Raw genomic sequence first — 19,010 nt, 5'->3', positions numbered from 1 at the left:
TACATGTATTATTGTATTATACTTTCTATGGTGAATATTCCAAAGTTTGACAGAAAAATTAGTTTGAATTATTTTTACTTTTTTTTGGATGACATGTTGACGTATGAGAGTCAGATTTAAATGTAATGCTGATGAAGAATTTTTGCCACTTTTATTTGTACTTATGGCTTTTTCTGTTGTTTGTGGCAGGAAAACATATGTGAGATGTACCATAAAAAAATGTTCTATAAAGATTAGAAATAAATAAATCAGATGTGGACAGTTAAATATCAGATCTCTCTGGTCCCTGTGAAGGCAGTCATCCTACTTTACTTTAGTACAAGTCGATTATCTTGATAATGTGCTTGGGGTTGGTCCTGCATTCCCTGGGATGCGCCTGTTCTGGCCCACCAGCGGCCCGGGCTGGCCCCACGGGTTTCTCTCAGTGGCTGCTCCTGCTTCTCCTGGGGAGCAGGGCATGGTCATCTCTGGACAGTCTCTGACCTCCTGGCCTTGGGGGTGGGGGAGTGCTCTAGCGGCTTGATATCTTGATCACCATGTCATATAGGATCGTGGCCATGTCCCACCCGTCACTTTGGCAGGAGTCACTGGTGGCACTCGGGGGCGTGAACCACTGTTGTGGTTGTTGCTGACGTTTAGCTGCACGTGATAGTGGGATGTCAGTGAAGATTCTTAGTCGTCCAGGTAAAGTTATCTGGAATTTGAGTGATGGCAATTGGCCTTCCCTTTGTTAAGTTGAAACGTTTCGTTACTCATCCAAGTAGCTTCTTCAGTCTGAAGATAGTTGGTTAGAGACCACAAATTTATGCTCCAGGTTTGGTTAACTCCACCCCTTGGCCTGAATAGGCTCGTTAGGTGAAACAAAGAATGGGGAGAATGTGAAGGATGTAATAGTCGCACCTCTGCCCAACCCCTCTTAAGACCTAACATGGTGATAGTGGGATGTGTTATGTTTGCACTGTGCTATGCTACTGTTTACATTTTTTTTATATTTACATTTTTAGTCATTTAGCAGACGCTTCTATCCAAAGCGACTTACAAGTGAAGAATTACTCCGATTTCCACTAGTCCTGGAAACGGCAGCTCTCGTTGTCAACTTTCCTCTTTTCGTACCAGTCGCCATTTTATAAATGGGCTAAAAATATATACCACAGGGGTGAAAGTTCACACAGGGCTTTTTTGTATGTATGTATTTTTTACTGTGGGAAACTGCTGGCGGGCCACATATTATTGATTTTATGACAGGATGCTTCTGGCCGGTGGAAATTTGGACACAGGCCGGATTTGGTCTGGGGGCTGGACATTGGGCATGCCTGTCTTAAGTGTTAGAGTGTTAGAAAAAAAGTGGAACAGGTCTGCTATAATTAAACAAGGACAAAAAGCCTGTCAGACAAGACTGAACTGACTAAATTTAGAAGTGATCCCGAAATAAAGAAACATAATAATATTCGTCATCATCAAATCAAATCAAATCAAATCAAATATCTTTATTGTCATTGTACGTTGTACGACGCAATTACAGTGCAAACATTTTGGTGGAATAAAATGGTCATAATAAATAAAAACTAAAACTGCTAAATAAGACAATATAAAACACCAGTAGGTTACACATACTCCAGCTATTGCATGCTTCGCTTAATAAATTAACCTTTTTTAGCAGCGTTTAAGGCAACGATGGCTCTTGGATAAAAGCTGTTTTTTAACGGGAACTGTACAGTTCTTCCAGGGATGGGAGAAGGCAGCCGATGATCCTCTGGGCTCTTGTGGTGACTCTCTGGAGAGCTTTCCTCGCCGCAGCTGGCAAACCAGGCAGAGACACAGTATGTTAAAATACTCTCTATTGAGCAACGGTAGAAGGACACTAGCAGTTTCTCACTCAGGTTGTTTTTCTTCAGAAGACTGAGAAAGTACAGTCTCTGCTGGGCCTTCTTCACCAGAGCAGTGGCGTTGGCGCCCCAGGTCAGGTCCTGCTCAATGGTGACGCCCAGGAGCTTGAAAGCAGCCACCCTCTCCACACGATCTCCACCAATAAACAGTGGCTGAATGTCTGTTTTGTTCCTCTTGTAGTCCACCACCAGTTTCTTGGTCTTTGTTGTGTTGAGGATCAGAATGTTTTTTCCACACCAGACACAGAGCCGCTCCACCTCGTCCCGGTAAGCGGACTCATCATTTCAAACAGCAGCCTCACGTAGCTCATAATTACCATTCAAGAAGAGATTATTTCTACTAATTAACATTTGTACACTTTGACTTACATGTGAATAGTAGAAATCAATGCTGTTTAGGAAATGTGGATCTATACCACTCAGAAAAATCAAGGAAACACTTACAGTAAATCTCATATTAGCTACAGATACAGTGAGTAGCTTCTCATTCCTTAAACAACCATGTCTGAAGACACATTCTATAGTCATGAAAAAAGATGTTAATCTGTTTCAGAAGAGTCAAATTATTGACATGAATCAAGCAAAACATCTAAGGTGATTGATGAAAGTATTACAACTGGGTTAAGAACTGTCCAATGGAAGGAGGTCATGTGGTCTGATGAGTCCAGATTTACCCTGTTGCAGAGTGATGGGAGCATCAGGATAAGAAGAGAGACGGGTGAAGTGATGCACCCATCATGTCTAGAGCCTACTGTACAAGCCTGTGGGGGCAGTGCTATGATCTGGGGTTGCTGCAGTCAGTCAGGTCTAGGTTCAGCAATGTTATGAGTCCAAAGAATGAGATCAGCTGACTACCTGAATATACTGAATGAATCAATGGATTTTTTCTTCCCTGATGACATTGACATATTTCAAGATGACAATACCAGAATTAATTGGGCTCAAATTGTGAAAATGGTTCAAGGAGCATGACATCATTTTCACACATGGAATGGCCACCACAGAGTCCAGACCTTGACGCCATTGAGAATCTTTGGGATGTTCTGTAGAAGACTTTGTGCAGCGTCTGACTCTCTCATCATCAATACAAGATCTTGGTGAAAAAATAGTGCAACTCTGGACAGGAAAAAATGTCCAAAAAGGCTGAGGTCTGACCTGTCGAGTATGCCGTCCAACAAAAAGTCATTGTGAAGAGGAAACAAGTAAATGGGACTTTAGCCTATACAGTGGCTATACTATGTCATAAAATGTGATCTGAACTTGATCTAAGTCAAGAGCATTAACAAATATAATGTGCCTAAAATAATACCACATATTATTTTTGACCTTTTATGTATTTATTGAGAACAACCATAAAAACAACTTAGTGTTTGTTGGAAAAGTATGTGAACCCATGGAGATTGCAGATTTAGTTTTTCTGAAGCCATTCTCGTGTGTTTCGGATCATTGTCCTGTAGCATCACCCAACTTCTACAGAGTTTCAGCTGACCTACAGACATTCTCACATTATTCTGAAGAATTCTTTGACACAGTTGAGAATTCATCTTGCCCTTAATCACTGCAAGCTGGCCAGGCTCTAATGCAGCAAAGCAGGGCCAAATCGTGACTTTAGGCATTCAGCAATGTTAATTCAATTTACTTCAGTTGTAGATTATTTGCCTAACTGTAGACTGGTAAATTCTGTCTTTGACATCTCTCTGTAACCCTTTCCAGCTTTATGTAAAGAAAATATTGGAGTGATTTTTAACAGGATCAGCAGTTGAACTAACAGATACATCACTAAGATTGAACCTGGAAATTAACTGTCTCTGGACCAGACAAGCTTACAAAAATCCATTTCCATAATAACTTATAACTTGAAAAATTACAGAATAAATTCCCATGATAACCTTACTGGGTTTAATGTAACAAACATTTGTAGTAACAAGTCAAGGCTAAATTCAGCTTGGATCACTGTAAAATCCCTTATCTTGATTCTGTACAATAAATTCCAGGTGGATCTACTGTCCTCCCACTGAAGCCTAGAGCAGTGCTGCATTTACTGACTTGCTGAGGCCTCAGTGTATTTACAGCAGTGTTGCCTGACTTCAGCACTTTCAGTTCAGATTATTCTGGTGTCTGTCACATCACTTCTCACTCTAATAAAAAAAAGTGTTTTTTAATGATTAATTAATAGAAATTGATGCTGATTGATTTCGTTTGTGGTGTCTGTATTTTGGAAACGCTAATAAGTATTGTTATCTGTATTTTTCAAATTCAGAGGTGAAAATTTTAGTGGAATGTATGAGGTGATTATAATTTTTTTTGTTTGTTTTTTGTTGTTTGTTTTTTTTTTTACTTTTTTATGTTCCGCCTGCTGATGTCTGCAGCCTGCAGGATGTCCCAGCTGAGCTGTTGGTTTCACATAAAGGAACTTGAGCACCAGATTTTAGATCAGTCCACTGTCAGGCCGAATTAATGAAAACTGTGCAGTTCATCACCACATTCTGGCAGCTGTATGCAAGTGGCTGTCTGCACAGTGCGCACATAGTCATTTCTCTATAAAAATAGACTTTCCTTCAGAAAACAGAATCCGGTCGTTTGTCCTCAAAATCAGGATTTCTTTTGCTTTTGATAAAACAAGTTGAAACACAAACTGATACTTTGTCTGTTGTGTTCTAGGTCACATTGATTTGATTTAGCTTGTAAACTGGTCTGAAACCAGCACATATATGCGTCATTGATGTGGCTGCAGGTTTTATTGGCATATAAACTTTAACAGGAGCCTGTTTGACTTAGTGTTTGTTCTGTGCTGGAGGTTTCATAAACCTGGAAGTCATTTTCTAATTTCTGTCTCACCTCCACCTTCCCCCTGATGTTTCAAACTGTTCAGGTGATTTACTGACTTGGGTGGATTAAAAACTGTAGATTCTTCCCATTGTTTTCACTTCAGAAAAGTTTTTCAGAAGACTTTCATGTCTAAGAAAAACTGATGTACAGATAAAACTGACTTTAGTTATGAGAATTGCTCTTTGTTTTTTTTTTTGTTTTTTTTTTTCATTTCAATCAGCATCTTTTGCCTGGTCAGTGGCTGTGTTTGACATATTCAGCAGTCGAGTTTGTTGTTGGTTTGATGATGTATCCGGCTGCAGGGCGTGCAGTCAAATAACATATTTTCAGATTAACGTGTTTATTTCATATGTACAGGTTGGATGTGCATGTTTGAGTTGTTTTAACTAAGCAGTAAATGTTAGAGTTGACACAGTGGGCTCACTCCTGCAAAGATTTATAATGTGGTTAAAAACACAGTCAGGCTGTTTGAGGGAGAGGATGGGGGGGAGTGAGGGTAATGATTTCCAGCTGTCTGAGGCGGAGCAAAAGCGGGTGTTTGATTTCTACATATTCAGAAACAGAAAGTGTTGTAAGTAACTTTTAGCTCTTCATCAAAAAAGTAAGTGAATACTAAGCTATTATTTAGTTTTTTCCATTCATGTAAAGTTTAAAAAGGTAAAATCATCAGTAAATGAAAATAACCTCTGCTGTGCTGCTGTATCTAGAACAGGTTAGACTAGTGTCTAACAGTATAGTAGTGGTCATATCAGATTAAAATCATTTTAGAGTTATGGAACTATAATTCCCATCATGCTCTCGGTGATGAATTAATCAATGGATTGTTTGATAGACACAATAATATGTGCAAATATGTAATATGTATTGATCTAGTTTTTTTTTTTTTTTGCAGCTTAAATGCGGCTCTTTCTGCTGCAGTAATATTTCAAATCGATAAACCTTGATAAACTTTTTTTTTTAATCTTACCATATTAAATCCATTACCCAATTGCCTCTTGGGGACAATAACATCGTTTGATGCTATCTGATAGATATCGATCAGCATTAACACTAAAAGGGATTTTAGTGAGAGTTACGTCTGTGTCGTCCTCATATCAGAGACTCTTCTCTGTCAGACTCTGTTATTATTATAGGTTTATATGTCTGAATATGACTGAATAAACCACGAGCTGCACTGAATGAATATATGAACAACGCTTCTCTTCTCTCCTTTGCTGTTACTAATGATAAAGGTAGCTGTGATGACAATGAGGAAGATGAAGGTGACAGTCGCTGCTGTCATTGCGTCTCTGAAGCTCAATGATTCAGTTTGTCAAGAATGTGTTGAACCTGACGCAGCAACTGTTTCTCAGTGGAAAGAAAAGATCCTGAAGGAAGGAAAATAAACAACAAGAGTTTGGGGGAAGGTGGTGGAAGATGGGCAACGTGGCGTACTCCTTTTAAGTATTGTAGGTCCATATCACAACAGAAATCCTCTCAAGGCACTTCACACAGTAAAGCCAAGACCTGACAGAGGTATGAGGAAAAGCCAACAAATGCTCCTGGGCAGCACTATGACAGTGGAGAGGAAATGAGGGGAGGGAAAGTGACAGAGCAGATTGGAAAAAGCAAAGCAAGGGTTAACTGGGCCCCCAGGTATGTTCTGTTAGCTGAGTTTAGATTAGGCGCCCCACAGCAGACTCAGACTAAATATAAGGCTGTTTCTGTTTAAAGACGATCCGCTTGAACTGGATCAACCTCTGAAACCTGCAGCTGACTGGAGACTCTGCAAACACCAAACCAGAGCCTGCAGGAAGAAAACGGATTTCAGGCAGATCAGAGGGACTCAGTCGGCTAAAGACTGCAGTTAACACAGCAGCAAATCGATGGCTCTATGGGTTTCTGCTGGATCACTGGTCTTACTGAGGTGAAGACATGAAAACATCATCAGTTGTGGTTCTATGTCTTCTGTCATCACTGCAGCTGAGGATGTTCATGTCTGTCAGTATCCTTCTCCCTCACTCCTCCTTCCAATGAAATTTCTTTCTCAGCTGTTGTAACTTATGTTTCTGGTGAAGTATCCTGGAATTCCTGGCCCAGTTTCCCCTAGCTCACATTTCCAAACATTCCCAAACGTTCCTGAAAACCCAGAGTGCTCAGTTGAGGTCGGAATGAACAAAACATAGTAAATCCAAGCAGCTCATTCAGGATCTGTGCTTGGAAGGGGACTCTAGAGCCGGGTCCAGGTCCAGGGTTTGGATTAATTCGATTTTTCTTTTGGAAACCAAAGGATCAGAAGTTTTTACTCCATCTCAACAATAAACGTCACTGTCATCACTTCCTGTTTTACAGTTAAGGCACAGCACTGACTTTATGCTGAAGTAAAGCTTTTATACTGAAGTCTAACAGGAAGTGATTCATACCAGCTGGTTCTAATGTGAAACCTGATCTGATTCAAGATTTATTCAGATTCAAGTTTCAAAAACTTTATTGATCCCAGATTGTTACAGTTGTTCTCAAAACAGACAGAAAGAAAGGGAACCACAACCAGGAAAGATCCACACCAACACAAATACACAATAACATCAATACAGAGAACTCAGTATATATACAGAATATGTCAGATGGATGAAAACAGATCAATAATATAATAATAATAATAGTCCAGGTGGAATGGCAACAGATATATGACATAAATACTGATTCTGATGATTGGCACTTCCCCAATCGTAAAGACTGGTGGCTACAGGTAGAAATGATGGGCAATGAGAAGGGTGTTTAAAGCTGCCTCTACTGGTTTCGATTGTTTGTTCTGAATGAAGCGTCCATAGTCTCTGACTGATAACGGATTAATGCCTATGACCTCTGAACCCTCTGATGGAGGTCAGGCACATGCCCTCTGGACTTCCTCTGTGGTTTTACTACAGCTACATTTAAAAACTGATTAGAGGACGTTTTATTGACCCTTGCAGGCTGTGTGTGTTTCTCTTTCTGTGACTGTCTATATGTTTCCGTGTGTGTGTTTCTGTGTGTTTCTGTGTTTGTGTGTGTGTTTGTGTGTGTGTCTGTGTGTGTCTGTGTGTGTCCATCCTCATTATTCCCAATGAAAATTTCAGCATCTCCACCTCCTCTTTTTTTTCTTTATTAATGCTGAGAAATATGTGGCTCTGGCTTTATGAAGAGCTTTTTTTTTATATATATTCTATATTATTAAACTGTCTTTTCAGGCTAGATTAATCTAAATTTGTGGAACGCCATCTCCATCCTCTTTCCACCTTACATGATCTCTACTTTAAGCTACAGATTTGTGAACTGTACCACGGAGCTAGCTTCCTCTGATTTAATAACTTCTTTTTCAGTGGACCAATAGTATTGAGTATTGTTTGGAGTGAGGCTGCAGTATTATCAACAAGATAATCAATTTGTACTGGAGTAACGTTGAAATGACTGCCTTCCCCCGTGTTGGTACATAGCTCTGAAATACTGTAGTGAATCTTATCCGTACGTGTAGTAAAGTTTGGTACTGTAAATTCAAATGTAATTAAAAATGGTCAGATAAAAGATGGTTTTGGGGAAAAACTATTAAATGATCAATTTCAACACTGCATGTCAGAATAAGATCAAGGCTGTGATTAAAACAGTGAGTGGGTTTATTTACATTTAAGTAAAACTAATAGAGAATTAAATTAAGTGTTGAGGCAGTTATCATCAACATCTACATGGATATTAAAGTCACCCACTATTATGACTTTATCTGCACTAAGAACTAAATCAGATATAAAGTTTAAGAATTCAGTTAAAAACTCAGAGTCAGGGTCCGAAGGAGTTAGTAATCTCTGATTGAAGAACTGAGACCAGAAGCAAGGTTTTATCATTTATTGTTGAAAGCTATAGTGTCACCAATTGAGCTCTCACCTGGCTGACCCAGCCTTTTCAGCTACAACCTGTTCCTAGTCTGCACAGTAAACTTGTTTTGATTGTAACATTTGATTTTAACACTCAAACACAGTTTATTACAGTAAACACTGTGAAGACCAACTCACTGACCAACTACTGTTTCCATGTGTGGAGATACCTGTTTTTCAAAAGACGAGTTAAACGTGTTGCAAGGTTGGAGTTATATGTTTTCCACAGGAAATGTTGCACGTTGTGTGTCTCACCTGAGGCTTTAACTCTGGAATGTCTTTAATACAAAAGCTCCATCTAAAAACAGCTGTAAAACAGTGGTTAGTGTGAGTGATGGAGTCTGGGTGGTCTGTCTCCACCCGGGGGTGGGAGTGAGAGCCTGGCGGGGGGGGGTCACCACATGATGTATGTGATCTGATAAAGAGAGTTTCCACTGGGAGAAGAGTTTGGTGTCAACTCGTCTGTTGTTCAAACATTTCATTCTTTAACACAATCAATAAATAATTATATATGAAAAAACAAAAACAGGATAAAGGTCACGTCCTGACTCACTGCAGATATTGAATACAATGTCACCTGATTGAGGGTGTGGTGGTGGGGTGGGGGAGGTTGTGCTGGTAAAAATGATAATGAACCGTGTGGTTGGTGCGAGCTGAGATGCAAATAAAACACACACAGACTGTTGGAGTGTTGTTATCATCATCAGTTACTGGTTATTTTAGGACATGCTGATATCACTTACACTTCCATCTCGGAGTTGGGTCACAGCAACTGGGCTGCTTTCTTCTTAAGATGAAATGTTTCACTACACTACTTGGGAGGGCAAGTAGAGGTGGTGGAGGGGTACAAATACCTGGGAGTTCACCTGGACCCACAGACTGGACTGGAATTGCAACCCAGAGGCTGTTCACAGGAAGGAACAGAGCAGACTCTGCTTCTTTAGTGTGTGCAACTAGATGCTGCATATATTTTACGGGTCTGTTGTATCCAGTCCAATGTCCTTTGTTACTGTCTGCTGGGCCAGCAGCATCAGATCAAGGGACAACAACACACTGAACAAACTGATCGGGAAGGCTCGCTCTGTACTGGAGACTTCACTGTAACCCTTGGAGCAGTTTGTTGAGAGCAGGATGCTGTATAAAGTGATGAACATCTTAGATAACAGCTCTCATCCTCTGCTCAGCTGCAGTTTTAGTCAGAGACTTCTCCAGCTCTGCTGTGAAAAGGATCCAACCTAAATCAAACCAGCTAGTGACATATTCACTAATTCATTATATTGGATTATATGCATTTCCACATTCCTTGGTATTACATCATCTCAACATACAACTGCACAGAATGCTTGATAGTTTTGTTCTGTAGATTTAACTGTGTGCAGTTTGTTGTCGGTCTAGTTCTGTTAGATGTGTGCTCTTTATTATTTCTGCTTCACAGGCGTTCTCAGGTGTGTTTAATTACCTGTATCAGAGCTCTCAGCATATGTCTGAGTTACCTGGGGACAGGTAAACACCCGTTTTTATCTTTAATACTTAATAAAAAGTAACAAATTGATTTTCATTCAAGTTCAAGGCATATTTGGAAAATCTTCTTCTGTTAAACATAGTTTAAATGATTTGAGTTTATCATGAACGAACAGTTCAGATTCTGACAAATCTCAGAAACCACTGTTCTAGTCTTTTTCTAGTATCTGGTTCTAAATCGGTTTTTCACACCTGAACCAACCAAAAGTCATTTTAACAATAAAAACTACCAAGAAACTGAAAACACCAGACCCGTTTCTTGTGAATTAGAAAAATATCAGAACTTTCTTTAACCCAGAACCAGAAACCAGAACCAGTTTTCTGACTGAAAGATTGAAAACTCCTCATTTTTTGCTTTGTTTTCTGACTTTTGAGTTTCAGTGGAAACCCAGCCTTTTGACGATCCGGACCGTCGGAACCGGGTCAGTACTGGCAGCAGGTGTGACTGCGAAGCCGCACGTGTCTGCTTTCTCCATCGGCAGGGGCGGGGACAGTTCGGGGGGGCGGTGATGATGAAGAGGAGGAGCAGCTGGTCTCGGTTCAGTCTGTCGCAACGTTTTCTTCTTCTCTTTGTTTTCAGGAAAAGTTCTGATGGACGAAGTCTGACCGCAGAGAACCGGACCAAGACCAGGAGAAGCACCAGGACTATCTGGATAAGGAGGACCAGCAGGCCAGGAGAGGGACCAGGAGCGGGACTAAGACCAGTGGAGACCGGACTCCGCAGCAGGTCTGGTTTCTGACCATGTAGGACTGACGGACTTTGTGGAAACTTTGTTGTCTCCATGGAGACGGGAGTTTTTCCCGCCTTGACCGAATTCTGAAAACTTATCAATCGAGTATTGATCAGCGATGGCCGCGCGCCTCTTGCTGCTGTTGCTCGCGCTCTGCGGACACGCCAAGAGCGCGTTCTCGCTGCGTCCCTCCTACAGCCTATACGCTGGGGGGCACGCGCAAGGAGCCCGCGCCGCCAGCAGACACAGGTAAGATGACACGTGCACGGAAAAGGACGATGAAGAAGATGATGAAAGTGGGGGGATGGTGGACAATGGAAGAGGTAATAGTGACGTCATGGTGTCTGTTTGCGCGCATCAGATGTTTTATTGTGAAAGTATGGACAGGAAGCAGCTGCTGTCCTGATGACACTGTGACGTCACTCTTCCCAGCTGTGCTTCCATGGTAACACAGCTGATGTAATTGTTCTTGTTTGGTTCTGGCTGGAACAGTGATGTCAGGTGTGATGTGAAGCAGACTCTGGTCTGTGGAACCTTCCTAGAACCAATACATGAAACAAACACATGCAACCAACACATGGAACCAACACATAAAACCAACACACTTCTCATCTCAGCTCAAATTCATAGGACATGAAGAAACTGCACTAAGGTAAAGCTCCTGTAGACCAGCTAGGGCTGGAGCTAAAACTGCACGGGTAGCTGCTGAATCTCAAGGTGGGATCTCAGCGAAATAACTTTCTTTAACTTGTGTCTGTTGTGTTCATGTGATCTAGTTTGTAGAGGTTTAATGATCTTTGCACAAACTCACAGAAAACAGAGCGACCGCAGAGAAACACCCTCATGTTGCTAACCCTCACCCCAACTCAGTCTGTTGACAGCTGCTGCAAACACCTCAGTGTTTGTGTGATAAGGTTGGATTGAAGTAAGAGGTATTACTATACTAGGTATTACTAGAGGTACTATATTTAGACAGTGTGTCTGCTGTGTTGATAGGAGTTTTATTTTGGTGGGACAGTGTGTCTGCCGTGTTGAGTGTTTTTTTTTTTGGCATGTGTGACTTTTGCTAGGGTTTAAATTTTAGTCACTTCAGCAGCATTTGCCGAATTGGTTGATTGGCTTCTTGGCTCCTCCTGTCACATGTCAAAGCATCTTTTCCATCGGTGTGTATGTGTGAAAAGTGCTATATAATTGCAGACCATTTACTTATGCGCTGCTCAAGGTTCCATGTGAGTTCCCATTAACAGTTCTGCACAATAGTGCTGACATTGAGGTTACTTTGTTACTTAATATAATATTGTCATTTATTTTAAGCCCCACACAATATTAAACTATTCTGGTCCTTTGCTGTATTTAAAATCTGAATAATAGACCTGTGCGTTAAAATTTCAGGGCCTATCCATGAATATCAATTATCAGATCATTTGTGCTGGCAGATAACATGGCTAATTAAGGAATTTACATCAACTAGTTTCCCATTAGTGTTACGTCAAAGAGCAGACAAGGACTACTTTTCTATGACGTTAGGACTGAAGTTAGGAGAAGTCTGCCTAAAATCTGACTAAAACTGAAAGCAACACAAAGTGCCCTGTAGATGTCTAAAGAAGTTGCTGTTCAACATTCTTTAATTTAACAACTCGGATACATTGGATGTGATAATAGGCAACTATGGCTTATTTGAGGGCATGTCAAGAAGACAATATTTAACTATCAAGCGACCAGGCAAAGGGATGAAAGATGATCAACAATGACCGACTTTTCAGACTGCAAAAAGATAGTAATGGTAGTTCATCCAAAACAATGGTTCTTTCTGGTTACGAATGGTTTGAGAATACTTTCCATGGATTCGAACAATGCCAGGAGAACTGTGATTTGCATATTTATGTCTGAGTTCAAGTACTTTCAACACTGCAGTGTATCCATATCCAACTGATGGTTTCTGCTTCAGTTATTTCCCAGGGAGAAAGTCAAGTATGTTTGTGCCAATAAGCACAAAATACCGCAAGCTCTGACATCAGGTACCTCCAAAGCAGCACTATGTACATCTATTGATGAACCAAGGAATTTAGGAAAAGTGAGATCAAGTGCAATGTAACCCACATGGGGCACAGTTTGACCATTAGTGCCCTTTACTTCAAGAATATGAACTAGTGGCTTAATTTCTTAATCAGACAGATAACTACATTTTACATTTTTACATTTTACATACAAAAGAAACGTACAAGTGAGGTAGGAGGTACAAAGGCAGGGTAAGTGTAAGGAGATCTTGCCTAAGAATCCCTACTGGAGAACTAGATGCTATCTAGTTGTGCAGCTTGGTCACTTCTTTTCTGAGATTCTCTATTGCACTGAGGTGAAGTTTAGATATATTGCCCCTGAGTCCAGAGTAGGATTTTTGAGTAGGGGCTTGACTACAGCAACCTTAAAAGCCTGTGGTACGTAGTCTGTAAAGATAGATTGATCTGATTTAATATGGACGTGCTTATTAAAGGTAAGACATCTTTGAGCAGTCTAGTCGGGATGGGGTCTAAGAGACATGTAGATGGTTTAGAAGACTTAATTACTGAAATTAATTCAGAATGATCTATGGGGAGGAAGCAGTCTAAGTATGAATGAGGTCTTACAAATGAATCTAGAGCTATTGTACATATGAGACCATCCATGCTGTATGCAGAGAGGATCTGATAAATTTTTTTCTCTAATAGTTATAATTTTATTAGTTAAGAAATTCATGAAATCATTGCTGCTGAGACTTAAGGGGATAGGCTTTACAGAGCTATGACTCTTTGTCAGCCTGGCTACAGTGCTGAAAGGAAACCTGGGGTTGTTCATATTTGCCTCTATTAATGAGGAATAATATGTGGTTCTAGCTTTACAGAAGGCTTTTTTATATATTATTAAATATATAATCTATATCTTTCTAGGTTAGGCAATATTCCTCTAAATTAGTGGAACGCCACCTCCTTTTCCATCTTGACAACATGATGTCTGCTTAAGCTACGGATTTGTGAATTGTACCATGAAGCTAGCTTCCTCTGATTCACTAGCTCCTTTTTTAGAGGACCAATAGTATTGAGTATTGTTTGAAGTGAGGCTGCAGTAATGTCAAAACGATAGGTGACTTGTACTGGAGTAACGTTAGGATGGAATCAGTTCCTTAAATTTGTCCAATGCTTTTTCAGGTAAACATCTACTGTAGTGAATCTTATTCGTAGGTGTAGTAAAGTTTGGTACTGTAAATTCAAAAGTTATTAAGAAATGGTCAGATAAAAGAGGGTTTTGGGGAAAAACTATTAAATGATCAATTTCAACACCGTATGTCAGACTAAGCTCAAGGGTGTGATTAAGTGAGTGGGTTTATTTATATTTTGTGTAAAACTAGTAGTTTAATTGTGAATTAAATGCAGTGTTGAGGCAGTTATCATCAACACCTACATAGATATTAAAATTTAAAAAAAAAAAAAAATAAGCCAAGGCTAGGAGTGAGGCTCTCAAATGAATTCCTGGGTTGATTAATAAGCTTAAGTAGAAGATTGCTGCCACTCCTCCACCCCGACCTGTGTTTCTAGGAACATGATAATTAACATGACTTGGGAGGGTTGACTCATTCAGAGAGACATATTCATCCTGCTTCAGCCAGGTTTCAGTAAGACAAAATAAGTCTTTGATAGTCAATAATCAAATCATTCACTAACAGGGATTTAGACGAGGGAGATCTGATATTTAACAGTCCACATTTGATCGTTTTCTTCTTATTTTGTTCTTCTTACTTTGTTTCTTTATTTTTATTAGGTTCTTATCAATCACTTCTCTTGTGTTGGTTTTTGATATAAATAATTTAGGTGGTCAGGGAGCAGACACGTCTCTGTGTCCTGGGCTCCACTCTCTTCTTATCAGCCCAGGTTTTTTCCAAAAAGTTTTACAATTGTCTCTGTAGCCCACGTTGTTTTCAGGACACCACTTAGACAGGCAGTGTTTAAATGACGACATGCGGCTAAATATGTCGTCACTGGTCAGATTGGGAAGGGGTCCAGAGAAAACTACGGAGTCCGACATCATTTTAGAAAAGTTACTCTGATCCACAGCATTGTGTGGATCAGAGTGGGTTTCAGTGCTTCATTTGCAATCTAGATATTACCAGCTGAGAAACGAAATTGTCTTTGTCTGCCCATTGCGATTACAAAGGAAATGTATAAATGTATGAAATTAACTTGCTTTCATTAATTATTTGTGTTGTCACCCACCTAAGAAGAACATGAAGAAAGGCTTATGAAGGTACTTCTCCAGGTACTGTCTCTGGAGAACTGTATCTTCTTCCAAACTACCTAAGGCATGTGGTTTACCACAATGATATTGTGGCAGACCCAGAATAATCTCCACCCTAACAACCTGGCCCATACCTAAAAGCTTTAAAGTACTAAAGTAATTTCTTAGATTTGTTGAGTGAGAGAGAAAGTTGTTGAAGAGTTTTCAGCAGAATAAAAAATTGTGAGTGATGCTGCTGAGCGTGCAGAGGTAGGTAGTCATTCCACCATCATAAAACCACTAAGTTGAAGAGCTTAGCCTAGGATCTTTTGATGTTAGGGGGCCACTAGATGTCATTCATTAGCACATGACAATAAGGGCTTTTTGGATTGTAAAACCAGATGAAATTAATTCAGGTAAGCAGGTGCTGTTTAGTTTACCACTTTGTAGGTAAGGGTCAGGGCTTTGAATCTGATACAGCAGCTACAGGAAGCCATTGCAGAGATCTGAAAAGTGATTTAGTGTTTGTGTTTTTGACAGATCAAAAATGAGTTGTGTTTCTGCATTTTGGGTCATCTAGAGGGGTTTGATGGTGCAGCTGGTAACTCCGTCAGTAAGACACTGCAGTAGTCGAGACGACATATGACCAGAGCCTGAACAATGAAGTGCCAGTGCATTAAAGGACACATCTGCATGCCCTGAAGACAGAGGAAATGTGGTCGGTAAAGCTCAGTTGGTCATCAATGATTACCCCCAGTTTTCTGACAGACAATCAACGAAGACCCTGTGTTGATGCTGACGTTGTATCCAGAATGGAAAGATGAGAACTTCTGTCTTCGAGAGGTTGAGTTGAAGATAATAATAATAATAATAATGAATACTTTATTGATCCCCTTGGGGAAATTGTGGGTGGACAGCTGCTAGACGGTATGTCAGCGCTACACTACGGGGTTTCGGTGTCTTGTCCAAGGACACCTCAGCAAGTAGCCAGGAGGAACCGGGAATCGAACCACTCACCCTGGGGTTCGTAGGCGACTGCTCTACCACCTGAGCTACTGCCGCCCTTAATCTCTCTCATCCATGCAGAGATGCGTAATGAGACAGTGGAGTCATCCGGTGTGTTGAGGCCATCATATACAGCCCCTCTTCTCCTTCAAAAGGACAGGAAGAGCTGTGTGTCATCAGCATAGTAATGATAAGAAAATCCATGTGACTGGATGATGAAACCTAGGGATGTGGTATAGATGGTAAAAAGTAGAGCAATAAACCATCCAAGCCACCTATGACCAGCAACTCATCTATGTTTTCAGCAATGTAGATCCCAGTGATGATCCCAATGATCATACCAATGCTCTTGTTTGTTGTCTTGTTGTCACTGTCTACTTCACCAGATGCAGTGCCTGACAGCTTTGTGAATGATACCAGTTTGGGCATTCCATCATTCATCAGCTTACAGAGTCTGAAATAGCTAAATACCAATGAGCAGACCCACTGTATGAGCTCATATTTGGCTGCAAACGATAACTACCAGCCCATTTTAACTTCTTTAGAAACCATTTTCTGCTATGGTTATATATAACTCTTTTTCCCATACACCTTGACTTCATTTGAATTTGGATCCTACTGTACAACTTGTTCAGGTGGAGAAATACAGCATAAAATCTGTAACACCTCATACCAGAGGTGTTCATACTATCACCATACCCTGGACCACATTCACAAGCATGTTCTAAAGAGCTGGTTGTAAACGACATAAATACTCCCATTACAGTCACAGAGATTCTAGTAAATCCACACCCACTGTCCCTGGGCTGCTGCTGTTTACAGTTCTGCATTGCAGTAATTTAAACTTGTGCAATAATACAGATTTGTGCAACACTATCACTGATTTACTACGTAGAACAGCTTTTATGTACACTATTTAGTTGGTGTTTTTAGTGTTGTGCATGATTGTAAATGACCCTTGTTATTTTTTAGTCTGGCTTTTTGTCAGTTAGGAGTGATACTACTGACTTGCATATCAAAGTTGTTTTTATCTTATGTTATTTTATCTTATCTATTATGTTGCCTGGATGATGTTTTATTAATAGAAGTAGGAAGCACTGATAATCATCAGCATTAATGTCACTCTATCACATGAGTCTAATTAAAGCCTGATGTCTGAGTATAAGGAATACAATTACACTTTTAGTCTTACTCATGTTATGATGATGATGTTTTACACTCATCAGCCACAATTTTAAAACACCCTCCCTTAAATTGTGTAAGTCCTCCTCTGCTGGCAAAACAACTGTGAGCTGGAATGAACTCCACAAGACCTTCAAAGGTGCCCTCTGGTATCTGGCACCAATATGTCAGCAGCAGATGCTTTAGGTTCTGTAGGTTGTGAGGTGAGGCTTCCATGGATCAGATTCCAATAGTTTAACCTGGTGCCATCTCTTCCCCTCGTGAATACGTACGCCTAGCCCATGATTCATCAACCTAGGCCACCTTCTTTCCTTTCTCAATGATCTAGTTCTGGACTCAAATGTAGGAGCCTTTAGCTGTGGACAGGGGTCAGCATGAACACTGTGACTGCTCTGTGGCTACTTAGTCCCACACACAGCCAGCTGTGATGCACTGTGTATTCTGACACTTGTCAGCCATGGCTAGTATTAAATCTTTTAGTAATTAGTGCAACAGTAGCTCTCATGTGGGATCGGACCAGGCAGGCCCCTATAACTCCCCATTCATACCTAAGTGGCTGTTGTTGGTTGGTGTTGAAGAATGTGATTTAATACTTTGTATAGGGTCAGTGAAATGTTGTTGAAACACATCCCTCCCCCTCATTTTGGTGATGAAGCAGCTGTGAAGTCATCAGCAAAAAACTGAACATACACCCAATGACTCATTTCTCATTTTTGAATCTTACAGAGTAAAAATCTCTAGTTTTTAGTGTGAAGATTAAAAACCCTTAAAGCTTGATCTTTAGAAATATTCTGATATTTAAGTTGTTACTAATAAAGGTTCATGGTTTTTAACACAATCCACACACAATCTCTGAACTAAAACAGCAACATAGACAAGACCAGTAATAGAAACAATGACTGAGAAGCTGGTGGAGGAAAGACAGCACGTGATTTTAGTGGAGGTTCAAGATCCTATCTAGAGGCCAGAGATCCCAGCCAAGGGTCAGGGTTCCCACAAATGGGGTGGAAATGGTGGTGCTCTGTTTTTGGACACCTTTAACTATAATAATCTCATGGCAAATAAATCCAAATCTTTCCCCCACTTGTCCTTAACTCTTGTCAGTCAGAAGATATCAGTTTTCTCTGTCCTGCAAGGATCCATCCTAGGCCAACTCCTCTTCAGCCTTTACATACAGTAGGTCATGTAGTGTCATAGTAAAGCAGATGTCTAGATATATTCTCATGACATAAATGTTTAGGGAGACTCCAATTCAGCTCATGGCATTTCCAAAGGTGCTCCTCAGTGGCAACTGGGCTTGTCTGAGGTCCTTGAAGAACCTTGCTGTAGTTTTTATTAATCTTAAATATGCACCATGGTTCCACTGACCATTGTGTGTCTTTAAGGTCACATGAGTGAAACTGTGTTTGATAAGTGGTTTCATAGACAACCTCATCTGCTGAGTTTTTAGTTTGATAAAGATGGTTTCTTCATTCTGTAAACCATCTGTCCTGTATGTCTAGAATATGGACATTTCTGTCTTCGAAGAAGTGTGCTTTGTCTTTTAGATGCAGATGGACTGATGGACAGTCATGGGCCAGTGTTGTTTATGCCATACTCACAAAATTTATCAGAAAAGTAATTCATATTCTGTCAAATGAATAAACAAACATTCTTCATCATATGTGTAGTCTGCAAAAAACTCACTCATTCCTTTAACATTATTCCCTATCGTTTATTCTTCTTAG

General features: G+C 40.3%; 1 protein-coding gene across 4 annotated transcripts in view; it reads left to right on the top strand.

Annotated features, from left to right (window-relative positions):
* The first annotated feature begins 10,705 nt into the window (after nt 1-10,705).
* The window catches only part of LOC113174605 (EMILIN-1-like), a 33,795-nt gene continuing 25,490 nt past the window's right edge, over nt 10,706-19,010 (top strand). For all 4 annotated transcript variants that reach the window (XM_026378679.1, XM_026378677.1, XM_026378678.1 and 1 more), the window contains exon 1: nt 10,706-11,100. In XM_026378679.1, coding sequence (XP_026234464.1) covers nt 10,970-11,100 — 131 coding nt within the window. In that variant the 5' untranslated portion in view covers nt 10,706-10,969. The remainder of the gene's footprint in view (nt 11,101-19,010) is intronic.

Source organism: Anabas testudineus, chromosome 3 (genome assembly GCF_900324465.2).
Source record: "Anabas testudineus chromosome 3, fAnaTes1.2, whole genome shotgun sequence".
In the NCBI taxonomy this organism is placed as follows: Eukaryota; Metazoa; Chordata; class Actinopteri; order Anabantiformes; family Anabantidae; genus Anabas; species Anabas testudineus.
Note: the sequence above shows the minus strand (reverse complement) of the source record. Positions and strands in the feature narration are given on the sequence as shown.